The sequence below is a fragment of the Equus przewalskii genome, chromosome 29, assembly GCF_037783145.1.
Source record: "Equus przewalskii isolate Varuska chromosome 29, EquPr2, whole genome shotgun sequence".
NCBI lineage: Eukaryota > Metazoa > Chordata > Mammalia > Perissodactyla > Equidae > Equus > Equus przewalskii.
In genome coordinates, this window is record NC_091859.1 from 1,649,999 (window position 1) to 1,663,689 (window position 13,691).

At 37.3% G+C, this 13,691-nt stretch overlaps 1 protein-coding gene across 4 annotated transcripts in view; it reads left to right on the forward strand.

Moving 5' to 3' along the window:
- TRHDE (thyrotropin releasing hormone degrading enzyme) overlaps positions 1 to 13,691 on the forward strand; it is a 361,666-nt gene that overhangs the window by 198,556 nt on the left and 149,419 nt on the right. For all 4 annotated transcript variants that reach the window (XM_070600300.1, XM_070600298.1, XM_070600299.1 and 1 more), the window contains exons 4-5: positions 5,118 to 5,272; positions 8,142 to 8,255. In XM_070600300.1, coding sequence (XP_070456401.1) covers positions 5,118 to 5,272; positions 8,142 to 8,255 — 269 coding nt within the window. The remainder of the gene's footprint in view (positions 1 to 5,117; positions 5,273 to 8,141; positions 8,256 to 13,691) is intronic.

Genomic DNA, 13,691 nt, shown 5'->3' on the forward strand with positions numbered 1-13,691 from the left:
GATAAAGGAGAGAAAGTCATGTTTTTATGTTAATTTATGAAATCACATTCACTAGTATTATATGTATACTTGCTATCTACCTATAGTTTTTAGGATGGTAGTAATTAATTGAAAGCAAACTACTATGCATAATTTTATTCAAGATTTTCTTTAAATTTCTAAGTAAATTAGATTCTGAAACATTTGAGTTTTCTTCTGTTTTGAAGGCATATTAAAGAGTTATAGTTGCACATTTTAATGGCTCTAGCCTTATGACAAACTTATTTTTCAAAAATTAAAATAATTTAATTCATTATGACTAAATCTTACCTTCTTCGAAGTTAAGCCAAAAAAGATTTCAATTACTGAAGTTTTTTTTAACAGCTTAATTGAGGTATGTTGGCGTGCAGTAACTGCACATATTTAAAGTGTATAACTTGCTGTCTTAAGATATGTGTACACCCATGAAACCATCAGCATCGTGAGCATATCCATCACCCCCACAGACCTCCTGTCACTCTCTTTTAGCCCCTCCCATCTTTGTCCCCAGGTCACCACTGATCTGCTTTTTGACCCTAGAGATTAGTTTGCCTTTTCTAGAATTTTATATAAATGGCATGAATTATGGAGTGTATATGTATATGTATTTTCTTCCTTTTTACTCACTGTAACTATTTTTGGGACTCACTTGTGTTGTTGCATGTATTGATCGCTCATTTCTTTTTATTCTGAGCAGCATTTTGTTGTATGAATGTACCACGCTTTATCCATTCACCCGTTGATGGACATTGGATTTATTTCCAGTTTTTGCCTATTGCAAGTGAAACTATTATGAACATTCATGTACAAGCCTTTAGATGGATATATGCTTCATGCAGGTGTTCTTAAACTATAACACTACCCTGATTCCTTGTCATGAAGACACAGAGCAGAGAGGTCCAGTTAAATCTCTCTCAGTGGCTGCTAGAACAAACTCCAAGTTTCTTCAGTACTTCGTTATAAGGTTATTACGTGTGTAGGAGTATAATCTAAACTTTTGTTACTTTCTCTTTTGTTCCTTCTGCCATCCATAGACATGGTTCCCTATGTCTATCTCCATCTCTATTATAAAGCCTGCCTGGGTCTGAGAAGCTGCCGCCTACTGCTCTCCTCCATTGTCAATCACTTTCTCTGAGTCTGGCTCCATTCACTGAAGTTCCTTGTCTGGTTGATGTATGGACTTGTTATCAAGCCTGACTTATGTGCCCTCAGACCTCTGGATACCAAGATATAACCAGCTGCCTGCCTGGCTCACCACTGCCTGATGTCTTCAGCACCAACCTTCAGCTGCCTCCTCAGTGTACCTGCATATGCTACTAGCCAAGCTTTTGATCTCCGATGACTGCCCCCTCAGTTTACCTTCTCCTTTGTTCTAAACTCCTAGACTCCTCATCTGACCATTTCTGGAGTCTTCTCTCTGTGCCATTTGAGCCAATCCAAATCCCAGGGTGTGGTCTGATTTACTCACTTCATCTTGGGGACCTGCCTAATCTGGGCTCATAGAGTACTCTAGCATACAGGAGTGTCTCTGCTTGCAACATGCTTGGGTCCAAAGCATTATCTTTATGTCCACGTAGTCCTACAAGTAGATGACACCAGGTATGCTACTGCTGTTGCCATCTGCTGGTAGCAGGCAGAGTTGACACAATGTTCCATGGCTTAGTGTATTCATATTGAGGGGAGGTCTCAAGTTAAAATCTTAAGTAGAAGGATGTCTATCTGTTATTTACTTGCAATTTGTACCAATTCTTGGATCTACATTCTTCTTCTTTATGTGCTTCAGCCACACCAATCTTCCTTCTGTTTGTCTGATATGCTGCTCATATTCCCTCCTGAGGGCTTTTGTATCTGCTGTCTCCCCTTCTTGGAACACACTTCCACAGAGATTCAAACAGCTGGCTTCTGCCATTGCTGACATCTCAGGTGCAATGTGAGTACCTTAGAGAGGCCTGCCATGATCAGGCTACAGCCGCCCCACCCACCAGTCCATCACTGTCTTACTCTATTATATTTTCTTTGTAGAATTTATCACTTTCTAAATTCCTTTCATTTGTCTATTACTTGTTAATTGACTTCCTCCTCCTACACACATCCACATATGAGTATAAGAGCCATGGGAACAGGGAGCAAGGAGCTTGAAGGACAGAACAGTGCTTTTATTGTGCAAAGGAGATGCTCAGCCAATACAGTCCTTCTGTCTGCCTGCTGAAGTCCTCTGTGTCTTTGGAGTCCAACTCAAATACTCTCTCTTTCAAGAACCTCTCCAACCACATTTGTTTTCTCTCTCTTTCACAGCATTTTTCATTCTTTCTTTATTTCTTGTGTTAAGCCGTCCTGTCTCCATTTTTAGTTTAAAATGTAGCAGATACAGGGACCATACTTGACATTTTAATATGCATTTCAGACTTAAGGACACAGTGAATGCTGAGAAGATGTTTGTCAAAGTCTTAAATAAATGAAAATCAACCATATTATAAGAGCATTGACTATTTTGTTCTTTTTCTTATTATGAAATATTTAAAACAAACAGAAAAGAATCAATAATATTACAAATAATACGCATGTACCCATCACCTGCTTTAAAAAATTAAAATTAAAGACATTTGAAATCCCTTGTGTGACTGTGTGTAATATGGTGATTTATAAAAAATATATATTTGGTCAAATATATATAAGGAATATACATTTGGTCTTTGTCTATGGTTCCTGGCTCACAGCTCACAAAACCCTTAGAATTTCCTAAGTGATGAGAGCAATAAAGTTCTCTTTTGTTAATGTGGTGACTTTTGAAACTAACTTAAGGATGGGAGCTGGTTGCCAGGGGAAACAACCATGTGACTAGAAGTTTGGAACTTTTAGTCCCACGCACTGAGCTCCATGAATTGAGTTCAGTCACCAATGGCCAGTGATTTCATCAATCATGGCTGTGTAAGGACGCCTCCATAAAACCCAGAAAGGACGGGGTTCAGAGAGCTTCCAGGTGGGTAAACACGTGGAGATTTGTGGAGAATGGCCCCTGGAGAGAACATGGAAGCTCTGCGCCCTTTCCCCATACTTTGCTGTATGCATCTCCTCTATCTGGCTGTTCCTCAGTTATATCCTTTTATAAGAAGTGATCTAGTAAGTAAAGTGGTGATCTAGTAAGTAAATGTCTCCCTGAGTTCTGTGAGCCACTCTAGGAAATTAATCAAACCTGGAGAGGAGGTCGTGGAAATCTCTAATTTACAGCCAGTTGGTCAGAAATACAGGTAACAACCTGGGACTTGCATTCGACATCCTGAGTTGGAGGGGGTAATTTGAACCTCCAGTTTGTAGCTAGTAGTTCAGAAGCATAGGAAACAACCTGAACTTGTGACTGGCATCTGACATGGTTCGGGGGGAAGTCTTGTAGGACAGAGACCTTAATCTGTGGGATCTGATATCTCCAGGCAGACAGTGTCAAAATTGAGTTGAATTCTCAGACACGCTACTGGTGTCCAAGAATTGCTTGCTGATGGTGTGGGAAACTACCCCCCAACCCCAAGGTGAAATTGGGTCTGGGAACCCAGAAGACCATTCCTCATCCCTTTTTCCTTCTTTCTTTCCTGAAGCCATCACGATTCTGAATTTGGTGTTTATCATTCCTAAATGTGTGTGACGGTATGTGTATTATACCACTGCTATCTGTTTGGGGATGTGTGTGCATGTGTGAGTATCCGTTTACAACATATGATATAATTCTGTTTAAAGTACTTTAGGTTAGGGTCACTTTACATCTTACTTGCTCTGTCTACATTATATTTTTCAGATTATCCATGTTGATACATGTAGTGTTAGAATCTAGCGGTGAGATCATTTATTTCATTTACTGTATAGTATTCCTTTATACTATTATTTCAGTTTCTTGCTGATTATCTTGATGAAAGGCATTTGGTTTTCCATTTTCACTCTTACAAACAATATTGAAGTAAATATTCTTGTTCCTGTTTTTTTGGCACCCTATTAAATTACTCCAGGGGTTAGATTGGGAAGTCAAACTTCTCAGTCAGGGGCTGTAAACTTTACTGTGATTCAGAACAAGTCCTAGAGCTGGGCTGCCTGGGCTCAAATCCCTAGTCCGTGCCTGCTGGCTTTCCCAGGAATCAATGAGCCCCGGCAGTGTTCAGCCCTTCTCATGCCTTCCCTCAGCCCTGGCACCAGGCAGTCAGCTTGGCTCAGGTCCCTTGGTCTCTGGCGGATCCTGCTGGGGCCAGTTCCCAGCTGCCACTGCCCGTGGAGCCAGAAGCCAGCAGGCCTGTGACTTCATATGCAATCACGACTTCACATTTCTGATCCATGGAGAGGTTTATTTTCAAGGCTGCAGATATTTTTCAGTTTTCCCTTTTGTTATTTTATGTATCACCACTACGTGTTTGGAGCAGAGGGAGTGCATCAAAGCATGAACTGACCGTGTCACCTCAACCAGAAGTTGATAATACTCCTACGAGCTTTTAAAAGAAGCGCCAATCTTAGAGTCATCTAATCATAGATTTTTGGAGCTGGAAGGGATTTTAGAGATAATGAAAGCCAATAACCTTATTTTATGGGTGAAGGAGTTGTGGTCTTGAGAAATTAAGTGATTTACCAATGTCATATATCTAGTTAATGGTGGAGGTGGGACCAGAACCAATGCCTGCGGATTCTCTCAATAGTCCTTTTGCCACTCCATCCACTATTATAATTTTCTCTATAAGCTATATTTACATGGGACATTTTATTTTTAAAAGAACTCAAAAAATAAATTAGAATTTAAGCAATTAGGAAAATATCACATTTTAAACTGATATAAAATGTTTTCTCTTGAAAAATATTGATGTAAAAGTACAGTATTTACTGCATTGAGCTGGATCTATTTTCATTGGAAGGTACAATGCCTCTTGATTGTAGAGTCCTGCTGCATTTGGTTTTCTTGACTTTCTGAAGCTTATTAGGATGGGCCCATCAATAATGGTGCCAATGCTTCCAGCCTTCTGCAGCGCTGGGTCTGAAAACGAACAGGGGTGAATGGACTCTCTTAGGATATGAATTTAGGATCTGGTATACCTGTTACAACCTTTGGAATTATTTTATTCTATTTTTAGATCTTTTAGCTGTGCCTAAGCATCCGTATGCTGCTATGGAGAACTGGGGACTAAGTATTTTTGTGGAACAAAGAATACTGCTGGATCCCAGTGTTTCATCTATTTCTTATTTGCTGGATGTCACCATGGTCATTGTTCATGAGATATGTCACCAGGTACGAGAAAAAGATCAGGTGTAAGTATAATTGCAAACTGTTGAGAATGTAGACTGATTTCAGATGCTTAGATTAAGGAGTAGATTATTATACTCCCAATTAAGTTTTAATTATATAGAGAGAACTGTGTAGTTCTTTCTGGAAGATATGTTGTTTTTCTAAGATGACAGCTCAAACAAATGCAGACACACTGATCATATTGAATAAGCAACTGTCATTCATTTAGTTGGGAGTGAGATGGCACCCAGCAGCCTCTTTGAAGACCCTGGCCAGTCAATATGCCTTGTCAACCTTGCTTTATTTTCTTGTGATTATTGGTGTGTATATGTGGTAAGCACAGAGATGGCAATGATTTATAGCCTTGCTGCAAGATACAGCTGACTTTTGTGTATGTGTCAAAATTTGCTTTTGCTGAAATCAATTTGTTATTCCCCTTTTCCCATCACACAGACACTTAGGAAGTCTTTCACTAACTTATCCATAGACTTTCTGTTCTCAGATGATTGATATTTTTTTGTCTTGGCATGTTCAGAAATTCATATGTAAATTAGCCAACTTTGTAGTGAAACTAAGATAAAATTAATTTCATTTTGATTTTATGCACTTTCTTACAATGAGTGGAAGGTGTTACAGAGATTTTTCAATGCTTGTTTGAATTTTGATTCTAGAGAAAAAAAAACCCTGAAAAATAAGTATTCGTACTAATAGAAAGCAATACCTGTCCTGGTTACCAGTAACTATGGATAGTTTTTAAGTTAAAACACCGGAAATCTCATTGCGATGCTGTATAACTTCAATTGGTTATGAATCCAAAACCTTTTTAAAAGGCTAGAAAAACTTAAGAAAGAAAGATGTGGAAAATGCTTTCAGTGAAAGAAGGTGAACTATTAAATGCTAATGATGAATACTGACAATGATAAATTGGCACAGGCCCTGTGACCATTCACCTAAGTGTCCACCTTCTGCAGTGGACCTGTGAGATGTTTGTGCCTGTCATGCTGGCCAGGCTGGGCGTGTGTTTCTTGCCTAAGAAACTTACAGGGATCCATTGCAGATAACTACTCCTCTGCTGTGCTAAATAGAAGGTTTCCATCTAAACCTACAATTCTTTGAGAGAAAAGCGGTTTCCTTTTGAATGTTCCTGGAAACAAGTTACATGTATAGTTGAAATAAGAGTACATGGGTAACGCTATCATTGTTCCCAGCACTGGATTCCACTGGTTCCATATTCTGAGGTGCTTTCTTAGAGCTTAGTAGTCCTGGGCTACTTACCAGGAGGAGAACGAGAAACACATGATAATTTCCACTGTCACTGACAAATTATTTCCTACATTACCCTCTCTCTCCGCCTATTTATTGTCACAATTCTTAAGGCAGCCTTTCAATTTAAAGGAGAAACATGCATTTTTGATAAAGAATAACAAATATTTTAAATATCATTTATTTTGTATCATCGCTGTATTCAGGGTTGTCTCTTATTTGTATTTCAATTAGAGATCTTTTTAAGTGAAACTTTATCTTTGATATTGAAATGTTCAGGTAGTTGCCAAGCTCTTTACTGCAGCTCCTAAAGCTATAGGTGATCTGATACTTGGCTGCCTTTTCCTCCCGTTTCTGAAATAACTCATTCCCACTTAGGGTCTTCACACAGGGCTTACTTATATATGCTTGGAGTCCTCTTGCCCAAGGCTTTGTTATGGTTGACTTCTTATCTTTAAAGTCTGAGCTCAAATGTCACCTACTTAGAACATCTTTGCTTTTACAATGTAAGATGGCCCCTCCCCATTCTTATCACACTGTATTAGGATTTGAAATTGCATTGTTCATTTGCTTATTTATTTTCTATTTTCTAGCTCACCTTATCTTCCCTACTTCCACAATAAAGTGTCAGCTGCATGAGAAGGCACATTATCTGAATTTTCATCACTGAATACCAAGTCTTTAGGATAGCTTTTGGCATGTAATGCATTTTTTTTTAAAGAAAAAAGAATTCCTTTAACTTTTTGCTGAACAAACAAGGATTTCAGAGTGATGCATCATGATCCAAGAAAAACATCAGTTAAAAATTACTTTGTTTTTCATGAAGGAATCTTAGAGATTTTTTCAGTTCAACCCCTCATTATCACAGAATCGTGGAGAGTCAGATGTGGAGCATCTTGAAAGCCCTTAGTTCCTTTAGTGGCCAGTGTCTTCTCTGAATTGCCTCTGCCACTAGAAGGCGAGGCTTCTGATGAGTCACACACCACCTTCCGAGGAAGTGTTTTCCATCTTCAGCCATCTCGGTCTGCTAGCAGGTCCTGATTTGTTCCTCGTAGGGCCGCAAGACACAAGCCTTTTCCTCTTCTGCACGCTAGCCTTTCAAATATTTAAAGACAGGTGTCATCAGTTTTTTCTCCTGAGTCCTTTCTTCTGCAGGTTAAATATTCTTTTTGTATTCCTTGATCATTTTTTTTCTCTCCAGAGCCCAGTACATAGTTGTACATCCTAGTTGCGGGTCATTCTACTTCTTCTATGTGGGATGCTGCCACAGCATTGCTTGATGAGCGGTGCGTAGGTCTGCACCCAGGATCTGAACTGGCAAACTCCGAGCCACTGAAGTGGAGCGCGTGAACTTAACCACTCAGCTACGGGGCGGGCCCTCCTTGATCATTTTTTTCTTGTTCTTCCTTGAATTCATTCAGAAAAAACTAGTGTCACTCGAGTAGTCAAATAAATCAGTAGTCTTGCTACAACACATTTTAAGATCACAAAATCAGTTGGAGAGTGAATTCCAGTTATGATAATCGTGGTTTAATAAATTTAATTTTAGATAAAATAACTCTGGGATAGATTTGGTGTCATCTGATGGCCATTCATTTTGTCGCTGCAGTGGTTTGGTGACCTCGTGACTCCCGTGTGGTGGGAAGATGTGTGGCTGAAGGAAGGTTTTGCACACTACTTTGAATTTGTTGGTACAGACTACCTCTACCCGGGCTGGAACATGGTACGTCACTTTTGATTGTTTAGAACTCCCAGTGAAAGGTTGAACTGGTGTTACACTGGGCTTATATCATCACCAGAGGTGAGTGAAAATACCAAATAGTGCATGAAAAAAATTAGATAGCCAATAAAGAAAAAGTAACCAAAATTTCAATGGTAGTATTTTGAGTTTTGTTTGATTTATTAGATTTACTAGATAAAGTCTGCTTATTTATAACTTGATTTCAAAATGCTACAACTTTTCTAAATAGAAATATTTTGGATTATAGCGTTTGATAACAAAGACAAACTATCCTTTAAAATAGAGATGGCAATAGTAATTAGTAAGTAATGTTTTAAGTGTATAGGATATTTCAATATTTAGAAAATGAGAACTTAGTATTTCTTCAATGTGATGAAACCAAAAATTAGCCAAAATATCTCATGCATTATTATCTTAGATGTACTTTAAGATTAAACGACTTAATAAGATGTCATTAACTTTATGGAGAGGTGTGCATATGATACGCATACTTTAGGAACACACCTGCACATCTGAACCTGAGGCTCTAGAGCATCCCAGAAGAAAAAGTGGAGGGAGGGCATGATTTTTATATGTCTTTTAATATGTTTTTCATTTTATATAAGCTTCTATTGATCAATAAGTGACTATATTATTATTAAATGGAACCCAGAGTATATGCTGTTTTGAAACTCGAATTTTAAATTTATTTTAAGTGGTACTATGTCAAAGTGGCAAAGTACCAACAGTTATCAACTGCCAGAAGCTCAAATTTCACCTGTGATATAGCTTAGGGGATCATATATATTTATTTTACATTGCTCTTTTTTGGTGTTTAAATTACTAATAATAAGTGGTTATCTGACTATCCATCATGATTATAAGTATGATTTGAAGAGTATTTAAACCAAGGTGAAATATGAAGATATCTGTAAGTCAGGATATAACTTCTCTACTAGAAATTCAAGCAACTTCTGCTGGGTAAAGAATGTGATGTTACATATCTCACAGAAGAATTGTCACAACAGTAATACCTATCAGTATGTTTGATTACGTTTATGCAGTTCTGTCTATGTTTTATAAAGGCAACATGGTTCTTTTGCACAAATGTATGAGACAATTTTAGTTAGCTTTCTGTATCTAGGTATGTATGTGTATATGATAAATTTTTTTAAATTTTACTTAACTGTTTTATCATGGCATTGAAATTAATTAAAAATGCCTTTAAAGAACTTTGAAGAAAAATTACCAATACCATGCAGTATCAATTATTTAAAGTACTCTTTAACAAATGTGAAATTTTAAAACTGAAATGTTTAAGGATATTGAAATATTTCCAAAAATACCTTTTGGTTTTTAGATGACTTTCAACCAACTTCGTTTAGCATTTTCATTATGCTGTGGATTATTACTGATTTATAATTTCATTATGTTTCGATATTAAAAGATGTCCTTATTACAAGTGACATGTTACTCATATAGGTAAGCTTTTTTTTTTTTAGCTCATTTAGTTATCTATGATAAAATCCTTTCTATTCATCGTTATGAGAAATACATCTTGGATTAAAAAGTAATCAACGGAATTATACATGGGGTGAAAACTGACAGCTTTTGATGGTGTTAGCGTAGCAATATATCCTAAGTTCCAATGTGCTGATCCTGCATTTCATCTTTGGATAATTTTTTATATTCCTTCTTCATTTTTATCAGTTAAGTTATAGATGTGGGCCTTCTGGAGGACGTTTTTTAAGAGGTATTGAAAGTGAACACAGAGTGTAAATAACATGTGGGACTCTGTCCTTAATAGAACACAGATCATGAGCTGGAAGTATAGAAACCTTGATGTGGTAAGATAGTAGGTTTTATTTCTTATAAATCCCTATATTTTACAATTAAGAAATGGGAATTAATGATAGCATAAGTACAGTGACACAGAAGGTTAGCCCTGTTAAACTAAGAAATGAAAGATTAAACTCCAGCACAATTAATTAGGCAATGGTGAGGAGGAACAGGGGTTAGTCTGATGTCTCTTTATGTTCAGATTGTAAAGATTATAAATGCTTTCTGAACTCTGATTGTTTTTTCTTTTTAGTAACTTCATTTGTCTTGTAGTGTACCTCAATATACTAAATTCATAAAACCTATAAGAAGAAACTCTAAACAAATTGTTCTTCCGTATATTATTAATATCTTCTTTGCAAACAAATTTTTAAGACTAAGTTAGCCACATAAATAAGAGAGGGCAGTAAGTGACTTTGAGGCTCTGCCAGCACTATTTTTCAAAATGGCATCAGCAAGAGTGAAAGAAATACTAGAAAGAACAAGAGTGGCGTCTGTGTCAGCAGTAACTCACACTATTGTGATGTGCACAGAAGCCCGCCCAGGAGTGCAAAGCCTAGCGTCACTGGAGCTTTGCCTGAAATAGGAAAACTAGAAGTCAGGCTCGTGTCAGGAGTAAAGAAATTCAGGAGGCTGACCTCTTTTGCTTCTAATCTCAAAAAGAGTGCTTTTATCGTTTTTAGACACCAAGGCTCAAGCACTGAAATACAATTTCAATTTGCTAGAGAGATTACTATGACAATCTACCCTCAGTGGAGTGGCAATAAAGAAGCTAGAATTACATAGCACTGTTTGGGAAGATCTTGTTCTGATTTAGGCCAGAGTCTTGCTTAGTCTGCTTAACTGTTAGTAAAATCTCAGGGTGTGTGAGTGTGTGTGTGCGTGTGTGTGGGTGTGTTTTCAGAGTCAGTTTCTGACACAGAAGTAATTGGTTTTTACATTAGGCACACTACATGGAATAAAAACTATTATGGTAGTTTTGTTCCCAAACAAACTAATCCAGTTTACCATTTTATAGATATGGAGCTTTACAGGTAGTACGATGTAAGGTCAGGGAAATGGATGGAAAGAAGAAATTTAGATTCCAGGAAAGGCATTTCACTTCTCTGACTCATCCTGATCACTTGATAAATGGGACAACTGTTCTGACTTAGCAACCTCACATAATTTTTGTGAAGACAACATAATTTGAAAGGTCTTTGAAATGTATGAATTACTATAAAAATGTGAATAGGCATTGTGGACCTGGAAAATGAACGCTCCGTTAGAGAGATGCATTAATTTTATGTATAGGTGCCCTAGCATTTCCAACCCCAGTGATCTTTTTGACATCCTAGATTTATAACAATTATGTATAGATTACAAAATAATTTCTATAATCTGTGTAACTAGACTCAGTCTCACCAAATCAATTCTTAGCTATACTGGCAGTGTGGACTATTCTGTAGGAACATGTGTCTTATGTAACGTTTCATTTATCAAACAGAAGCATATAAGATCATCAGAAGGAACTTCTTCAGCTCAGGGCTAAGGATACATTTCATGGGGTGAGTAGTCCTTCTGCTTGATGTTATTTGATCGAAGTTGACTGTTAGTGACAACATTATTAGATGGGTGCCATTAGATGGATACTACAGTACGCCATTGAAGGCAGTTATACTAAATCTTACCGTATTTTCTCAAAAAGGAGAAAAAAACAGGCTCATGCAACATAGTTACTGTTCTTCAACAATTTTTGATTATTTTGATTTGAAAAAGTCTACGATAAAAGAGTTTTAATACAGGAAAAGGATGCGTAGTAAAATGCTACTATAAAGAACTCATTATTTTACAGACCTGGTGCTGATGCAGGCAAAATCACATGCGTTGTGCATATTGCACAGGTTTTCATTATAATTTATATCTATATCGTAGGTGTGTCCTTTAGTTTCCTGAATGTAGCGTTGCAAGGATGTGCTACCATAATGGGAATTATTAAACATGAGTGTATGTTCTTTTATTAAATGAACTGGGATGCTATGGTGCTTCACACAGCAATAACTACATGCTGATAAAGTATGCAGACTGGAAATTCTCTCTAAATTTTTATGAGGACACATACTTGGCATAAAGATAACTATTAATGGAGAATCATGCAAGTAAAACTTCATTATGCCGAATACTTAGGATATCTGAAAGTATATTGTCCGAAACCTTGATAAATATTCTCAGTTGTCTCTGTCCTGGGAAGGACTAAAATAATAAAAATGAATTCTACCATTAGACTCAGTATCATTTTAATGTGTACAGCAAAACTTGCCTGCTAAATTTAACAGGCATTGCAATAAAATTATCTTTACTTTTTAATTTATTTTTATTCAAAAAGGAGTTGAGAAAATCACTGGTGAACTGAAATAGATATAGAGTTTATTGAGGTCAATGTTTTTTCCAGTTTAGATGTAAAGATATATTGTTTTATCATCCTAAATAATAATAAACACTGTACTATTCAGAGAGGGGGAAACAGAAAAGTAGGGAGAAAAAAATCTTGGTTTGGGTCAATATTTTACTTGTTCAGTTGTTCATTTCTTACGTCCATCATTGAGTTAATGTCTGTAGGGTAAATACTTTCACATCCTTTCCAAAGTTAGTTAACACATGTTTCAACAATAGTTGGTATATTGGTACTGTTGACTATAATTCATCAATATCAAAATATATTTTTTCCCAGGAGAGTTATGGGGTCAGACAGAGACAATTTGGAAATAAATATTCATTTTAGACTTTCACCTTATAAATACTGAATGCCAGATAAATGTATGTATATATTCTCATGGTTTTCCATGTAGTTGTGCTTGTCTATTATGATCACGATCCATGTATAATATTCTAACTCCTGAGAAGTCAGTAAATTAGAAGGTGATCCAACTGTTTTTAACTGATTGATGATATCTTATTCTCAAATGACTGAAACATATTGAATGTGAAAAATTTAAAGGCTTCTTATGGCTAGTCCCAAGGCTCTGTGGTCTTTTTGATCCTGTTCAGTTGCTTAAAAGTGACATTTACATTGACAGACCAGAAGGAAAGTGGAGGGAGTGCCTGCCTTGGTCTCTCGGGGGTCATGGTCTTCAAAGGAACCGCTTCTTTGTGCTTCCCTGCACTCTGCCCTCCTCCTCCGTCCTCAAGCAATCTCTCTTTCTGCTGAAAACATAGAGGTTTTTTTAAAGAATAGAAAAACTTTTTTTTTTCTCATTAGAGAGGAGCTTAGGTGCTGTAGCCCTCTAATCTGGGAGAAATGGTTGCTTTTTCCTAGCCTTAGTGGTCAGAGCACTCTTGGGCATTGGTGGAAAATAGGCGAGGAAATAGGTGGAAAACAGAGACAGGAAAAGTGCATAGAGGGAGGAAGAGCTGCAGTGAGAACAGCAGCGATGCCCTTAAAGGAAATGGTCTCGCGCACCGTCTGGCCTCTGTTAAACATAGCAGGGCTTCTGATGTGCGTATGCCCCGTGCACTGGGGATGAGACCCCCTCAGAGAGTGTGCACACTGGGATAGTCCAGGAAGGGTGTCAGTGTTCAGAAGCAGGCCAGAGACTGGAATTCTAACCAATGGTGCCCGAA